The 17,865-nt window shown below is 22.3% G+C and overlaps 6 protein-coding genes across 6 annotated transcripts; 4 read left to right on the top strand and 2 right to left on the bottom strand.

The window, feature by feature from the left end:
• Window positions 1–364: 364 nt before the first annotated feature.
• Window positions 365–1,107, bottom strand: PVVCY_1103370 (mitochondrial import inner membrane translocase subunit TIM23, putative; the record flags this gene model as incomplete). The annotated part of the gene is made up of 2 exons (XM_008626041.1): window positions 365–702; window positions 942–1,107. The coding sequence occupies 2 exons, from the start codon at window positions 1,105–1,107 to the stop codon at window positions 365–367; spliced, it is 504 nt and encodes a 167-aa protein (XP_008624263.1).
• A 2,570-nt stretch (window positions 1,108–3,677) lies between these two features.
• On the top strand, window positions 3,678–5,137 carry PVVCY_1103380 (ubiquitin-conjugating enzyme, putative; the record flags this gene model as incomplete). Its single annotated transcript, XM_008626040.2, has 7 exons — window positions 3,678–3,725; window positions 3,910–4,083; window positions 4,224–4,374; window positions 4,533–4,602; window positions 4,728–4,782; window positions 4,895–4,939; window positions 5,072–5,137. 7 exons carry the CDS (start codon window positions 3,678–3,680, stop codon window positions 5,135–5,137), a joined length of 609 nt encoding a protein of 202 aa, XP_008624262.1.
• A 1,575-nt stretch (window positions 5,138–6,712) lies between these two features.
• Window positions 6,713–9,613, top strand: PVVCY_1103390 (phosphatase 2A regulatory subunit-related protein, putative; the record flags this gene model as incomplete). Its single annotated transcript, XM_008626039.2, has 1 exon — window positions 6,713–9,613. The coding sequence occupies one exon, from the start codon at window positions 6,713–6,715 to the stop codon at window positions 9,611–9,613; it is 2,901 nt and encodes a 966-aa protein (XP_008624261.2).
• A 1,102-nt stretch (window positions 9,614–10,715) lies between these two features.
• PVVCY_1103400 (conserved Plasmodium protein, unknown function) lies at window positions 10,716–11,422 on the top strand (the record flags this gene model as incomplete). Its single annotated transcript, XM_037634552.1, has 2 exons — window positions 10,716–10,953; window positions 11,076–11,422. The coding sequence occupies 2 exons, from the start codon at window positions 10,716–10,718 to the stop codon at window positions 11,420–11,422; spliced, it is 585 nt and encodes a 194-aa protein (XP_037490641.1).
• A 603-nt stretch (window positions 11,423–12,025) lies between these two features.
• PVVCY_1103410 (regulator of chromosome condensation, putative) lies at window positions 12,026–13,465 on the bottom strand (the record flags this gene model as incomplete). The annotated part of the gene is made up of 1 exon (XM_008626037.2): window positions 12,026–13,465. The coding sequence occupies one exon, from the start codon at window positions 13,463–13,465 to the stop codon at window positions 12,026–12,028; it is 1,440 nt and encodes a 479-aa protein (XP_008624259.1).
• A 2,153-nt stretch (window positions 13,466–15,618) lies between these two features.
• Window positions 15,619–16,906, top strand: PVVCY_1103420 (DnaJ protein, putative; the record flags this gene model as incomplete). Its single annotated transcript, XM_037634553.1, has 7 exons — window positions 15,619–15,640; window positions 15,810–15,965; window positions 16,065–16,228; window positions 16,312–16,460; window positions 16,606–16,655; window positions 16,756–16,795; window positions 16,882–16,906. 7 exons carry the CDS (start codon window positions 15,619–15,621, stop codon window positions 16,904–16,906), a joined length of 606 nt encoding a protein of 201 aa, XP_037490642.1.
• Between the last annotated feature and the right edge of the window lie 959 nt (window positions 16,907–17,865).

A 17,865-nucleotide genomic window follows, 5' to 3' on the forward strand; every position in this document is an offset into this window, starting at 1 on the left:
ATTTTAGACTAATACAATAAAAAATGTTGTTAAGTTTAAAAATAATACATATAAAAAAATATGTTCAAAAAAGAAAATATGAAGGATATATTACACAATGTAAATTAAATTTTATTTATGGTGCTTTTTTAAAAATTATAATAAAAAAAAAGGAAGCTAGGGAATATATATTATATTATATATATATTTTTTCATCCCTAAGCTTTGGAAAAATATAAATTAATTACACAATATTACAAATTAGTATAATATTTCATAAAAATTAAGAAATAATTAATTATAAAAATAAATAAGCTTATGCATATGAGCATAATATATTAAAATAAACTTGAAAAATAATACACATTCCAATAAAAAAAAAAGTCTAAATATAACCTTTTTTAAATCCATAATCTATAAGAGAAAAGGCAGCTGATGAAAGTATTGAATAGCTTCCCATAATTTTATAGCTTGATGAACTTTTATATATACACCCAGTAAAAAAGCCTGCAATTGATGAATTATAAAGTTCATCATTTCTTGTAAATAACTTAACAAAATTATTTAAGGCATAATATATCATAGTAAGTGATGCCATTTGGTTAGCAACATTTGGTCCAATAACAGTCGTAGAATTTAAAACTGAATTTAAAAAAAGTTTTTTGGTTTTTCCTCCCTTCACAATTCCACTTAATAAACCACACCCTCCTCCTAACATTAAACCTATAAAAAAAAATTAAAATCATTATTTTGTGTGTAATTATAATATATATATATATATACATATATATAGCAAGCTTGTGTTTTTCTCATTATAGCTTGTATATGCATATAGGTATTTTATTTTGTATAACGATTGTTCTTTATTGGGTTCGTTAGCATTTTTCATATCAAACTAATTTAATATATATTTTCTTATACATAATACAAATAAAAAAAGTTGACTTATATTTATGCCATACCCGAACCATAGGCTAATCCAACACTGTATACTAATTTTTCACCCCATTGTCTTCCATATCCTTGTAGGTATAAATTTTGTTTATCAAAGGATAATTTTTTATCAGGTTTTTTTTTTAATATTTCTAAATCATAATTTACTGATCCTGTTTTTAAATAATCTCCCATTATATATATGCATATATATATCCTTATTTTATATGTGTGAACTATTCATTTAATTATTTTATTCTGTTTATGTTATATGTCCCTTTAGCATTTGGTATGTTTTTCACTGTATATGCCTATCTATATATCGAGGAATATATAGATGGCTAAATTGGTTGCTATTGTTATAGAAATTTACATACATATATATTGCTATAACATAATTTTTTTATCTTTAAATATTTATACATATTAATGTATTTTATTTTACATAATTATATATGTAAAGGAAGTAAATGCATATAGTACATGTTTTAAATACAAAAATCTATCAGCATAGCAGTTGTTATTTTTCGAATTTTTCAATTAAAAGAAATATATATATTTATTGGCATATTTATAAATATAATTATATGAGAAAATTATATAATTATCCCGCTTTAAAAGTGCTATTTTTTTACATGTTGCTTATACATATAGGAAATGAACTTTATATTTTTAAAATAAAATATATGGAAAAAATATATATATGGAAATTGAATTCATGATTGAAAATATGTAGCTTGCCGAAACATATATAATTAAAAAAAAAAAAATCAAATGCATGATATACCCTCCTTCAATAGTATTAGTATATTTTTGTGCCACGATTTTGTTGACGAATATATTTTTTTCCAGTAAAAATATTTTATTATGTAAAAATTTGTGACGAACACCACTTTTTTATGAGCAAACTATATATACATTTATTTTAACAACGATTTTCAATTTTCCATTTAAAAAATTTTCCCTATTTGTAATAATATCGAGACAAAAAAATTAAAAAGCAACGAAACCCCATTTGAATGCTAAAATAAAAAACATTGATGCTATGTTTTACACACCAATTAGCTTATATTCATTTAATATTTGTCCTTTGTATATATTAAAATGAAAAATATATATTGTTTATTTTTCATATTAAGTAAATTATCTTTTAAAGAGGACAAAAGGCCATTAAAAAAAATATAGGAGGAATAAAATATAATGCATGAAATATTATTAGTATAGTTTCCTTTGGTTCTTATAACTTTTTCCAAGCACCATCAATATATATCAATTTATACAATTTTTTATAAAATTGTGAATAACCTCTTGAAATTAAAATTATCCGTCTTTCCCCATTTTCAATAAAACACTTCCATGTATAAAGTAGTATATTTTGAATGGTTTAGTAATTTCTATTATAATTTGTATTGGTATAGTTAAAAAATAACTTGTAATAAGTTACTTTTTTATATATTAAAAATTTAAGTATGTCTTAAACAATGAATAAAGGTAAGGAAGGGAAAAAATTAAGAATGTAATATGGACATGATAAACGGGTCTTAGTTATATATAAAGACCACAAGTGATCATTTTTTCTTTACTAAAAGGTTGAAATAAAAATGTGTTAAAATATATTAATTCGAAATATTTTAAAAAGTATTTATTGGGAATGTTTAAAATTTCCTTCTGGTATATTCACATATTTTGTAATTATTAATGGCTCTATACTGTTATTATATTTCCTTTATAGCCTTCTATATAATAAGCATATGCAAATAAATATATTGTTACACTTAATTCTATACATAAATACATGATATACATATTATGAATTATATCATAATACCACATATTTATTCTCTTTAGCACACACATGTGAATGCTAATCTTATTTGGATTTAATTATTATTATTAGCTAGGAAATTATATAATTTTTTAGAATGACCTTTACGTATTATTTTCCTTTAAAGCACCTTTTCCTCTTTTAGTTTCCAATAATAAGAAATAAAAAATATATATTAAATAGTTTATATAATAAAATATTAAATTGAATGAATTATATATAAGATAAATTAAAAAAAAATGTATTTATTTTTATATATAATATACAACTTCAAGAATATATATCGTGAGTGCTAAAATACCTTTGAGCTTCACCAGTTACACGCTTATATTTATATTTTTTATTTTTTATTGCATTTTAATAAATTTTTATTGCCCTATGGTAACTCTTATCATCTTTTATTTCTTTTTTCTCTTTAGTTTATCACATCACGATTTATCGAATACTCTTCCTGTTTTAATTATGTTTTATTTTACTTTAAAAATTTAAATCCTCAGACTATATGAAATATATAATATCCTTTTTTATTCCTTTTTTTATATTACTTGTTTATTATTAATATTTTATAAATTTAAACAAATCGTGCATATATATGCATGCATATCACAATTATCCCTTTATGCATATTTTCAAGCTGTTCCTTCAATTTTTTATTTTTGGCATAATATAATTATACATATTTATATGTGTAAATTTTTTATTTATACGAATAAATTAAAATAGAAAGTGAAAAGGATAATAAATACTATTAAACCATTATTGTTTCCAACATTTTTGAAATATCATTTATCTGCAAATATAAACTTCTATACTATTAAGAGCTTGTTGAGAAGATTTATAATTTCCTCTTATTCAAAAAGTATATATATATATATATATTACATAAATTGTTTTTTGTAATATATACATATGGGTACGTTTGCACTTAAATAATTCAAAAATGTGTTCATCATCGAGAAGTTCAAAAGAGTTGTTGAGATTACAAAAGGTAACGAAAGAAAGCTAGCCAAGCTTATAGAATTGTATTATTTATCTATTCACAATAATTTGCATATATGCCCTAACATAACCATGGCTACATATATATATTACTACATATTTAATAATAACAATTACTTAAAACTGACAAAAATATTATATACATATTAATGCATGTTATTATAATTAAATAGGAATTAAAAGACATTGAAAATGAAGATGTCCAAGAAATAAATGCCCACATAAAGGATTCGAATTTTTTCGAATGGGTTGGATTTATAAAGGGCCCAGAAGGAACCCCATATGAAGATGGTCATTTTACTCTAGCCATAACGATACCTAATGATTACCCATATAATCCCCCTAAAGTTCGTAACAAAATATACACAATTGGCATAGTATATATATTATATGTACTGAGTTAATTATATTTATAATTTTTTATACGTGTATTGAAATATATATTTGTTTATGTATATACACATTTTATCCTATTTGCATATTTTAGATTAAATTTGTTACTAAAATATGGCACCCTAATATTTCAAGTCAAACTGGTGCTATATGTTTAGATGTTCTAAAAAATGAGTGGAGTCCTGCATTAACAATTAGAACCGCTCTATTGTCAATTCAAGCCCTCCTTTCTGATCCCCAACCAGGTATTTATACCTATCCATATATATGTATATGCTCATTCCCTTATATTTTATTTTTTTTTTTGTTTTATATAATTTTTTAAGTGGGTAAAAAATGGCTAATAATGCATAAGTAATATTTATAGCACATATTTTAATTTGGAAATATTTGTATTTTTTAGATGATCCTCAAGATGCAGAAGTCGCAAAAATGTACAAAGAAAATCATTCCCTCTTTCTTAAAACTGCAAGGTTTGAACATATTAAAATTTTTGATAATATAAAGTCTATATATATTCTTACACATTTTAATTATATAGCATATATCTATATGTGACAATACATTAATTTTACATTTTGCACCTTCATTTTCGTAGTGTATGGACTAAAACATTTGCAACAGCGCCAAAAGAAGAATCTCATGAAGTTATTGTAAGAAATAAAAATATAAAATAATTATGAATAAATATTGAATCATTTTTTCTTTCAAGATGGTTATAATTTTATATACATTTTTATTATGTCACTTGTCTATTCTAATCAGATTAAGAAAATTACTGAAATGGGATTTACCGAAGATCAAGCTAAGGTTCTTAAAAAATAATAAAAATATTAATGCAAATAATTATAATATTTAACTGTTGTAATTTCGATATATATTTTTCGAAGATTTCCTATGTTAATTTATTTTCATTTTTTGTTTATTTTTTCACATTTATAGAATGCCTTGATAAAAGCAAACTGGAATGAGACCTTAGCATTAAACACTTTATTAGAGAATTCTTAATTCTCATTTACTCATTTTTATATTATACATTTTAATAACAACATTTTATATACAAAGAAATGTATGGTCAAATTAAGTTACGGTAGAATGATTTTATTTTCTTTTTATTCCGTTTTTTTTTAAATTTAAACATCATGATTTGGTACCTATATATGTATATATATTATGTGTATTTTTTAAGCTCTAATTTTTTGTTTATCACTTTTATTTAAATATTTGTATTTCTCTTTTCCCCCATAAAATTGTTTTAAAATTAAATAAAAATATTTCTTTAACAAACTTTTAAATAGTATATAAAGGAAATAAAGAAATGTTCTTAATTATATTGTAAAAAAATTCAAGTATATTTTTCTCCATTTTGTAAATGTTGCTTAATACATAAAATAGTAACATCCTTATGCTTTTATAAAAGTTATTGTAAATACATATACATAATGAGATATCAATTGCTACTGCAAAATCGGTGTTTTAAACTTATCCTCTTTTTATGTTATATTAAAAGGTTATCACCATCAAATGAAGCAAAAAATATATGAATAAATAAATAACAAGTTAACTGGCTTCAGTGAATGGATAAGTATTATACACATATATGTGTGTATGTATACTTACACACATAAAATATTATTTTATTTAAGATATTATATATTTTTGGTTATTTTTTTTAATCTCTCAAAATATGGAGAATTTGGAAAAACCCCTTGAATTTGTGCATGGGTATATAAAAGTATATATTTGGGATTTACAAATGCATGTACCTATATTAGAAATTCTTTTGCTAATAAATTAAGGCGTTTCCCTTTATTTTTATTATAAATATATACAATAATATATGTGCATATTTTTCTTTTCTTTTTTTTATATAGCAAATAATTATGCGTATATTTTTTATCTCTTTAAAAGGGAATAAAAATACTTTCCTACTCCTAATTTAAGTTACCAAATATTGAATGAAAATACAAGCAATGATCAAATAATAATAATAATTTTTTTATTATACATGTTCTATTTTAATACATATTGAGATTATTTTGTGAAATTTTTTTATTATTTTCATTTTTTTTATTTTTATATAATAGTGAGTATTAATACTTTTCGAAATTGTAAGTGACCTTACTGGTTTATTTTACCCTCCCTTAACAAAAATCCATTCTTTTGCCATACTATTAAGCATAATCATTATAGTAATGCGAATATATATATATATATGAATATTTATTCATGATAATATATTTGCATGATTAGCTATTTATTTAAAAAATAAAAAAAAACGAATACCCCCTTTTTTTTATAGAAAAAATAGGTGGGTAATTAAGCCTTTTAAATATGTAAAGAATATAGGCATTATTTATTACTTTGAAAATCATACGTAAAAATATGTTTATACGTATGATTTTCAATGTGTATAAAACTGTTAGTGTTATTAAATTTATAAAATAGCATGTGAGATGATGCTTAATAAGAAAAGATAAAGGAGAAGAAGGAGCAAATCAATACAAACACGAAATAGACATAGACTCTATTTGACAAAAACAACAAATTAAAAAAATCGAAGAATAAATAAAGTTAATAAAAATGATGAACTTAAATAATTTTATCAAAAATGAATTGACGATAAATGAAAAAGTCAATTCCCGTTTCAAAGAAAATATTTCTGGACCTTCAAAAAAAGCAAATGAAATAAATGAGATGAAAGCATTGACAAGTTTGATTTTTAAAAGTGAATTAATGCGCAAATTTTTAATGGATGAAAATGTATGGATATTTATACAAAATATGAAAAGAAAACTAAATGAAGATTCAGTAGGATTTGATACTTGGCTAGATGATCAATTAATTATAGCAAAAGCAAATTCTGAAAACTCTATAAATGCTGATATAATACCTCTTGTACATCATTCTAAAAATAATTATGAAAATGCTAGTTCTAAATATGATAAAGAATATGATGGAAAATATTATCCTTTCTTTAATCATGACAATCAGAAAAATAGTAAAGTAACAATAAACGAGTCTTTAGAAAATGGGATAGGTATTAAAAGAGATGAAGACAAATTTGATTTTGAAGGTGTAAAAAATAAATTAATTAAAAATATAGAAAAAAATGAAACAGATGATATAAAAATATCCTATAGAAACAATAAAACAAAAAATGATAATCTATATTTAAAAGAAACAGAAAAAACATTTTATGATAAAATGAAGAATGATCTTAATAATATGAAAAAACTCTTAACCGATGAAGAAAAAAAAAAAGAAATTAAAAATATGAATGATAATATAAATAATATTGATGGAAAAAACATATTTGATAGTTATTCAGTTAAAAGATATAGAACAGAACTTGGTTTAGATGAGTCTAAAAATGGGGCTCAAAATATCTTAGAGTCAAAGGGAAAATTATCCACTATTTATGGAGGAAACACAAATATAAAAAATGATATACACAATAATAATGAACGCAATATTTTAAATGAATCTGAAAATAATTTTCTTACTGATTCAATAACAATTAAAAAAAAGGATGAAAATGATCCATTGATAAGTTACAAGAATATGTTAAATGGTATGAATAATCAAAATTCTTCGAAAAATATGCATAGCTCAAATAATGAGAGTATTGAAAAAAATGAAAAAAAAAATTATATAAATGAACAGTTTGAGCATAAATTTGATGATAAAATATCTATTCAACTTCGAAATAAATTGATTAATCATGATCCGAATTTTGATGTACATAAAAAAGAGGAATACAAAGAAACAAATCATGGAATAATCAATATGAGTTTAAGAAGCAGTAGAGTTACAGATATTTCTGGAACAGATATAGGAAATAAAACAAATATAAAAAATGAAAAAAGGGAAATTTCCCCAATTAATCTGAATAAGAATCTAGAGAATGATCAAAGGGGTTCTAATGAATTTAAGACAACAGAAATATCATCCACAAAGCATGATAAAAGTAACAATGAAAATAATCATATATTTATTTCAATTCCTAAAACGAATATAAAAATTGAAAAAGAAATAAATGAAGACACAAGTTTGAAATTGAAAAAAATATTTAGTCAATGTAATAATAAAATGAATTTAGAAGATTTTGAAGATTTAATAGTAGTTAATTTTTTGAAAATAGGAAGATATATGAGTCATACATTATTTTCAAAAATCGAAAAAATAAACAAAGATTTTGTTACATATCAAGAAGTTCAAAAGTATTTTTCTAATCGTTTTATTGATGGAATGAATGATCCAAGTTATTACAATGACCAGTGGTATGTCGCTTTGCTTGAAAATAAACTGAAAGGAATTGGAGGACCACCTAGCAATCACATCAATGAGAATGATAATACTGATTGTATAAATTCTAATGGAGGAAACCAAATAAATAGCTATGAAGCTGATAGATTAAATGATACTATTGATATATCCGATGAAAGTATATCAAACTCTAAAAATAAGGAGCATATTGATGTACCTTATAAAAAATGCTCTATTATAAATTTTTTTAATGCTATAAAAAGTGATATTAATAAAGATTATTTAGAATTTAAAGATTTTGATTTATATTTAAGAGAAATATTAAAAAGAAATAAATCATTACATTTTTTGTTAGAACATTCTGAGTTTTTAGAAAGATATATTGAATCAGTTATTGTTCGAATTTTTTATAATATAGATATTAATGATACAAATAAAATATATTTAAACGATCTTCGAAAACATACTTTGGCACATATATGGTGTTCTTTAGATGATTCTATAAGGGTTCAACATATTAAACAATATTTTAGTTATTCCCATTTTTATGTATATTACTGTACTTTTTGTCAAACTAGTAGTTGCAAAGATATGTTAATAGATGATAATGATTTATATCGATTTGATAATCATTCATTAAATGATTTTATAGTCAATAGGATATGGTCAAGAATATCAATAAAATTAGGAGGACCCAATCAAAAATATATGTGTCTAAATGATTGGATATATTTTTTGACAAATTATGAAGATATGACAACAAATAGATCGATCGAATTTTGGTTTAAATTAATTGATTTGGATGGTGATTGTGTAATAAGAGATCATGAAATTAAAGTTTTTTTTAATATTCAAATGGAAAGATTAAAATCTCATTATTTAGAAGAGCCCAAATTTGAGGATTGGCTATGTCAAATGAATGATGCTATTCAGCCAACAGTTGAAGGTAATTTTACTCTTTCTGATTTAAAAAAAAATAAAAAATATGCTGCCCGATTTTTTGGATGCTTAGTAAGCTTATCAAAATTATTGGCATGGGAAAGTAGAGATGTTCATAAAGAACTTCAAATTGAAACTGAGTATCCACAATGGACACCTTGGGAAATTTTTTGCAAAATTAAATATGATGAATTATGTTATATAGAAAACGAAAGTTTTTATGATACTTTTGATAATTATGATTCTAAAAATATTTATACCCTTGGCTCGGATTGATAAAAATTAATAAAACTCGAAGAATTGTAGAGAGGACCAATTTTTTTTCAATTAAAATTTATTCAGACTTTTTAGTTTCAATTATTTCGCAATAAGCTTAAAAAATTAAAATAAAATATTACGATATACAAAAGGCGCACACACTTATGCTCTTAAATTTTGCAAAAGATTTTTAAGTATTCCAAATAATAATATTGATAGTACAATATGATTATTAAAAAAAAAATGCAAAATAGAGGAAAGCCAATTAGTACTGATTTTATCACCTATTTATTGTTTAATTTGTTTCTTATTTGATAAGCTATTTTCTAATTAATTTTTTCCATAGACATTAATATATATATAAAGCTACACATAAATAGGATTATAATAAGCCATATTTTGGTTTATATATATTTATGTATTTCAAGCTGTCCCCGAAAATGCACACCCTTTATTTAAACGTCATATTTTTTTATAAAAATTCAATTGCATATATACACATTATATAAATGTGTGAGTATGTTTTTTTTCACTATATTTAATTAATAAATAAATGTAATGTTTTAAAAAGTAAGAATTGTTTTTTATTTGTGATTTTAAAGTTATCAATAATAATAATGCGTGATTAAGTTTGTACTACATATGTGCTACGCATATTATTATTAGTTACTTATTTTTTTAAGTCTTAATATTTTATTTATATGCAAAATAAAATTTATATTTTCTATATGTTTTACGACATTTTTTGTTTTATCATCATTTATTATTATGTATTTTTTTTTTTTAAGTTTAATTACCTAAAAACAACATCAATATTCAAAATACTCGTAGTATATATTTTATAAGCAATATATATAACTTGTATGTGTGTTAGCATATTAAATTTACTTTTTTAATTCAAATAATTTCCATATTCTTATCTTTGCATAAATTATGTAAAGTATGAAAAATAAAGCCATGTATATATAGTTATAAACAAAACATAAAAATAAGTAAAATACAAAAATGTATATGCATACGTATGTCTTTTAAGTATATAAGCAGATCAATAATAATAATTTCTAGATATAATGCGCGTATGAATAAAGAAATAGAGGAATAGCAATAGTATAATTATAAAATGTCTATTTATGGCAATATTGGTTTATACGAAAAAATACGTAGAAGTGTGTTTCGAGGAAGAATTAGTGGACCGACCCCGTTATATAAAACCCCGCTAAGATTTATTTGGAGTATTTTTTATTTTGTAGATATTTTATTATTATATTTTTTCGTTATATCTTTCCTTATTTCAATAATTTTTCAACATGAATGTTATGAATCATTTTCTATTATCCTTTACACATCAGCCAATTTGGGTAAAGATAAATACAAAAAAACAATAATAAATATTTTCAGTTAAATATAAAATATTAAAAATGTATATGCCATGTATAATTTTACACAAATATATAACTCATTTTTTATTTTTTTTTTCTAGTATTGAGTTTTTTTATAGATTTTTTATTGTTAATAAAAGGGGACGAAGTTGTAAGTGAAGAAGAAATAGTTGCATCAATACTTTTAACGATATTTTTTTGTACAGTAAAAGTTATTATTAATGTATTTACAATGTATTTATTTTTTATAAAATATGGTAATATTATTCATACAACAAATCTAGCTATTTCGAAAAGGTGTAATACATTTGTTGTAAAATCTGTGCTAATTAATTATAGTATATTAAACTATTTTTCATTGGGAGAAACATTTTTGGAATTTATTCTCACCATATTTTCTATTATACATTTTAAATTACAAGTACAATCTTACGAAACTATTATTTAGTGGGGGGCTATAGTTTTTATTACATATATTTTATTTATTGTGGAATATTTTTTAATTTTTTAAAATATGAGTCCATATTTTTGTATTGCATAAGTTTGTTAATTCGAAGCAAAAATAGCCGCTGCACTTTTAAAATAGACAATAGTGTAAATTAATTTATTTTTATTATACTTTTTTACTCTTTAATATAAAATGTTTTTTGCATTTAAGCTTAGTTACAAAAAACACATTGCATGTAGAATAATAATATATAAACAAATCGAATTTTGTTTTAAAAAATATATAAAAAAAATCAATAATTGTGTCTACATATTTTATTAAAACTAAACAAAATGAAGGCACATTTTTGGATTTATAAACAAATGTAATTAAAGTATATTATTTATAAAATTAAATTATTTATGGAAAGCAAAATATATATTTATTAAAGACATAATAGAAACATGACAACAAAAAAAAATGGAATTAATCAGGAGTATACAATACATATTAATTAATATATTGTTTATTATAAACATATATTCACTAGATTCATGCACTTATTATAATATCAACTTATAAGTGTTTTTCCCATACGAGATATGTAAAGTGCAACTAAAAAAATTAGGTTGATACATATGTGATGTCCTCCTGAATAGAATAAAATGTTTTGTCAGAATGTTGGTCTCCATTTTTTTTATTTTTAGTCACTTCTCCTCCAACAACTACAATAGTAAAATCCTCACCTAAATATGCATTAGTAACTTTTTGATGTAACATCGAATAAATTAATGTTGCTTTGCTAAATTTACTCTTTAAACCTGATTGTATAGAAATACCAGGTTGGGCATTTTGGTTTAATAAAAAATCGGAGCTAGCTGTAAAAATTAATTTATGATGAGCAGAATGACCCCACATATAAAGCTGATTTAATTTGTTAATGCACCCAGAATGTCGTTCCCCACAAAAAATCTTTTTTGCTTTTTGATTATTTTCATGTAACTCAACAAATTTAGGTGTACCAACAATATTTTGAAATCCAGAAACTCCACATTGTCCTGAAAGCTTATCCCCAAAAGACCATACATTTTCATCTTCCGTTATTAATAAAGCATGCCTTGCTCCAGCACTTATTTTACTAATATTAGGCAATTTTTTATTATTAGCATCTCTTAATATTAATTGTTCAGGATATATAAAATAATATCCTTCTTCATCATCAAAAGAGCGTCGGCCTAATTCGCCATAAGTTCCATCTCCCCATCCATATAATTCTCCATTTGTTAATAATAAAATTCCAAAATTTTTTCCCATTGCTATTTGTTTGATTTGATATGATTCAAATTTATAAAAAAATGTAGGCATGTATTTCAAATAATTATTATATGTTTCTCCCCATATATACATAGAAGTGTTATTATCGCATACTGCTATGCTTTGATTGTACTTTGCATATATTTGTGTGCATTTTTTTTTTTTTTTTTCACTTTTTTCATAATCAGTTATTAAATGAGATAAAAAATTTTGTGTTGTTTCAATAGCATCTCCATTATTAATAATATTTAAAACAGTAGGAACAAATTTATCATAATTGCATTTTAGCCCATTATAATTTCCATGTCCCCATGAATAAAGAACATTATCTTTAGATAAACAAAGGGAGTGGTTATAGCCACAAGCAATTTGTTTTATATTAGTTACTGAATCAATTAATGTTGGTTGCATGTTATATACAATTAAATGCCCCTGTCCTAATTCCCCATGTAATCCTTTACCAAAAGAATACATGTTCCCAATATTACTTAAAAATAAAGCACATGTTTTATTACAGCTAATTTCATTAATTTTTACATTACTTAATTCTGTATATATTGTTGGTAAATGCTCGGGTGTCCCATCATTTTCATTTATTACCCTCTTTCCCCAATAATATATTATTGTTCTTTTGTCTTCATATTTTGGTAATTTATTAATAAAATTTGATGATATTATAGCTTTTGTTACTAATTTTGGCTGTGCCACATTTTCTTCTTTGGACTTTTTTATATTAAAAAAGTTTGCCATTTTATAATAGCATAAACATGCAATAAGTAATTATTATAACTTTTTTTTTACGGCTTCATGCATATATATTTGTACATATAAAATGGCTAATAAAATTATGGGGTGTAAAAAAAACTAAAAAAATTAATGTATTTTTTGCATACAACTTCGGCGATATTGTAAAGAAGGAATATTAAAAGAAAATTATTTATACATCCATAATATATACCAAACAAATATAGTATTATTATATATGTGTGTCTTCAAAAAAAATTGTCAAATTGATTAAAAACAATAGCAAAAATATATATTGAAATTGTTTTACAATAAAATACCAAAAGTTATAACTTTTCATTTACACCATAATACATACACCTGATATTCGTTTCCTACTTTATACACTTTGAATTATGCATGCATTATTGTGTATATTTAGCTATATTTTTTTGTATGTGTGTGGGAAATAATTCACCTTTTTTAAACATTAATTTTCCTAATTTTCCATAAAAAAATATGAAAAAAATATTATAATAATATAACATAATATAAATTTAGAATAAAAAATATAAAACAATTTAACCATCCATATTGTATACAAGGACATGTGCATACATTTTTTATTATTAATTGTATTTTTTAATATTTATATAGAAAATTTATTTACCTTATTTTTGATATTGGGAATTATTATATTCGGAAAAATTATATGATCTTATAAAGTAATTCTTTTTCATTTAATTTTATGTGCCTCACCATTATAGACTAAAAATAAAACTAATATGTATATGCAACAGTTCGGAGAGAGAAAAGAATAATCAAAATAATTATCGTTTTGGGATATCTTTGAAAATAATATATTTATATTCCTCTATAAAATTGTAACTTCCTTTTGTTCGGAAATATAACTTATGTAATTTGTTTACAATATTTAATAAAATATATACGTGTTTCGTAAAATACTATGTTACATTATATTATTACAAAATATGTTTATGGCTATTTATGTCTTTGTTATTTTAGGACTCTGGTGATGTGCTTGAATTTTGTTTTACTTTGTCAGGATTTAATATTTATTTTAAGCAGTTACTTTGTATCAGAATTGTAATTTATGTATCGTATTCTTTTTCATTTTAATATTGGCAATTAAAAAACAATCATATAAATATCTAGTTATACAGCCATGCTTATTGGGGGCATATGGCTCGATGTTATTATGGATTTACAAATACTATATATATCTTAACAAACAACTATATATATGTATTAATCATTATTATAAAAATTTTAAACCGTAATGAAAATAAAAAAAATATAGTAAATGTAAATAATGCCATAAGTTTTATCTCAGTAATTATTTGGTACTATGAAATATATTTAATTCATGATAGTATAGATATTGAAAAAAATAAACAAAACGTGGTTAGTTTTTTTTATTGCTTATGAATAAAGAATAATCGATTTCTTCTTATGTAAATAATTTACACAATTTCCATTTTAACTATAAAACTTTGGAGATTGCCAATAAGAGATATGCTAAATACACATACATAAAAAATGCGATATAACAAGCAATAATTGTAATAGTAATTATTATTAGCAAAAAGTTTTACTTAATTTATTCTCAGATGTTTTTAATTTATATATTAATAGGTATATAGTCAGATTATATATTCAGAAATAAATATATTATGCATTGATATATGGAATTAATTTTTTTTTCAACGTCATAATGAAATAATTATGGAAAAAAAACGACTGACTCTGTCTAAATATAATGTAAATAATAAATATTTCGTTGAAATAATTAAGTTTGATATAAAAACAAATAGTTCTTAAACGCTAATTTAATTAATTGTGTAAGGAATAATGTTCAAAAAAATGAGATAATATGTATTAGGGAAAGTATACATTTTTGTTCGTTTTCAAAAATATAAAAAAAAAAAAAATTAATGCTTACATAAAAAAAATATGACAATAATATTATATATAATATATATAGATATATAAGAACAAATTTATATGCAGCCTTTTACGAAAAAAAGTATTCATAATACTATTCAAAAAATGTAGTTATATAACTACGAATCCCCTACATTTATATTGAAATATTTTTCACTATGATAATATTTTATATAAATCACAATATACATTTCAGATTTTAACTTGTTAAAAAAATGAATTATCATAAAATTTTAGGTACAAGAGAAAAAGAAATATATATGGGACAATTAGTTGACCTAACAATATTTTTATTTAATCATATTATATATAAGCATATGTTGAACATTTACTTTTCTATATATGTATTACTAAGTAATAAATAGTTATATCCTATAAAACACATTTAATAATTTTCTAATTATAGGTGTAACAAGAAACGCTTGTAAAAAAACAATTCGTGAGGCATACTTAAAAAAAGTTAAATTATATCACCCAGATTTAAATAAAAGCCCTGATGCCACAACAAAATTTAAGCAAATTCAAGAAGCATATCAAGCTCTATATAATGATAATTACTCACGTAAGCCCATAAAATGTGTTTATATTTATAATGTCACATACTAAGAACAAGCAGATATATGTATATTTTCATATGCTTATTCTTTCTCATGATTTATAGAAAAATTGTATGATAGTGAAAATAGTTATAATCAAAGACGAAATTCTGAAAATATAAAAAGCAATAAAAGCTATAATAATTATAATGAATTCAGCGATTTCCATAGAGCATTTTATGAAGAATTTCGTAGAATGTCAAAACAGGAAAAACACGATGAATATGCGGTAAAATAATATACATTTTTTAATTTGTTAAATAGACTATCAAGACAATATATATTTCTTTTTCATTTTTTTTTATGTTACAGAGATATGCAAATAATAATTACAGCTACAGCATTAACGACATTTTTCATAAATATCCTAGGGAATTTTTTTACATAAATTTAATGTTTAAATTATTTCCCCTATTTGTGGTTCCGGTTATATTCCTTTTTGTTGTCTACAAACAATATATGTAATAAAAAGCAAACCGCATAAAATAATTGAAATTTATAAAATTACAGACATCCATGGATTAATATCATGCATATACATTCATATGTTTACATTTTTTGAATTTTGTGCAAATAATAGCTATGGATATTATTTTTTATTTATAGTTTGAAGAGCTATTTTAAAGAAAAACCAATACTTGTATATGATTCATATGGTATTGAATAAAAACGATATTATAATGCATTTTCTTGAAATATATTTTAAATATAACATGCATACATAATTCCCTACAATTATTAATATGTCTTAAACAGGGCGAGCCTTTTTGATTGATACCCATGGGAGGAAGTTTAGGTAGGAATATTACCAAAATTCAAAAAAAACAAATAATAAATAAATGATTTCTATTTATCATTATAATTTATTCTTTTCTTATTTAGAGCATCTGAATTCGATAAGTATTAACAGAACATAAGTGCAAGCATATTAACCCAAGAACAACTTCTTATTTTTCAGACGTAGTTGTAATTGAAAATGATTTGTTTATTATTATTTTAATAATTTCCCCCATATTTTTAGTTATATTTTATACATTTTTTTAATTATATGCATTATATAAATTTTAAATATTATATATTGTTTAAAGCCCTTCTCTTAGATCTAATTTATGGATATACTTTTTTAATTAAAATATTATTTTCATGCAAAATCATCATAGTATATATACATATTATTCAGTATTTTCCTTTTAGGATAATTATACTGAAGGCTTGTTTGTATGCTCATTTTATAAATAACTATTATATATCCATTTTTTCATATAATATGTTTTGTTAAATTAATTTTTTTTTGTGTGTATTATTTTTTTATGAGTCTACATTAACAATTTTTTATTAATATTTTATTAGAGTAATGAAATATAATATACTACCTCCATTTTTTTTGTTAACTATTATATGCTTTTTAATTCTGCATTAATTCCTACCATATATGAAAAGTTATATCTTTTGTATAACAAAAGAGATTCCAAAAATTTTACACACCATACATATAAGTAGTATGTATATTGTGCAAGGGACAGTTTTATTTTCTCTCAATTATTTTAAATAGTATAGAAATAAAAAATTCATGAGAAACTATAGCTTAATGAATATATAATTTGTAACATTTTGAAAAATAATTATTTTTTTATATTAAAATAGTATATATGATAGACAAAATATAGAAATATACCAGAGAGCTTAAAAAAAAATATAGAAATGAATATCATCGAATTTATGAACAAAAAGTTTAATAATTATGACAACACACAATGTAGAATTTAATTCTTCGAATTAAAAAAAATTATCATTAAATGTTACAGACTCTGAAATATATAAAAATACCGGCATATAATCTTATAGTTAATAGGGTATTTATTAATA

The sequence above is a fragment of the Plasmodium vinckei genome (genome assembly GCF_900681995.1).
Source record: "Plasmodium vinckei vinckei genome assembly, chromosome: PVVCY_11".
NCBI lineage: Eukaryota > Apicomplexa > Aconoidasida > Haemosporida > Plasmodiidae > Plasmodium > Plasmodium vinckei.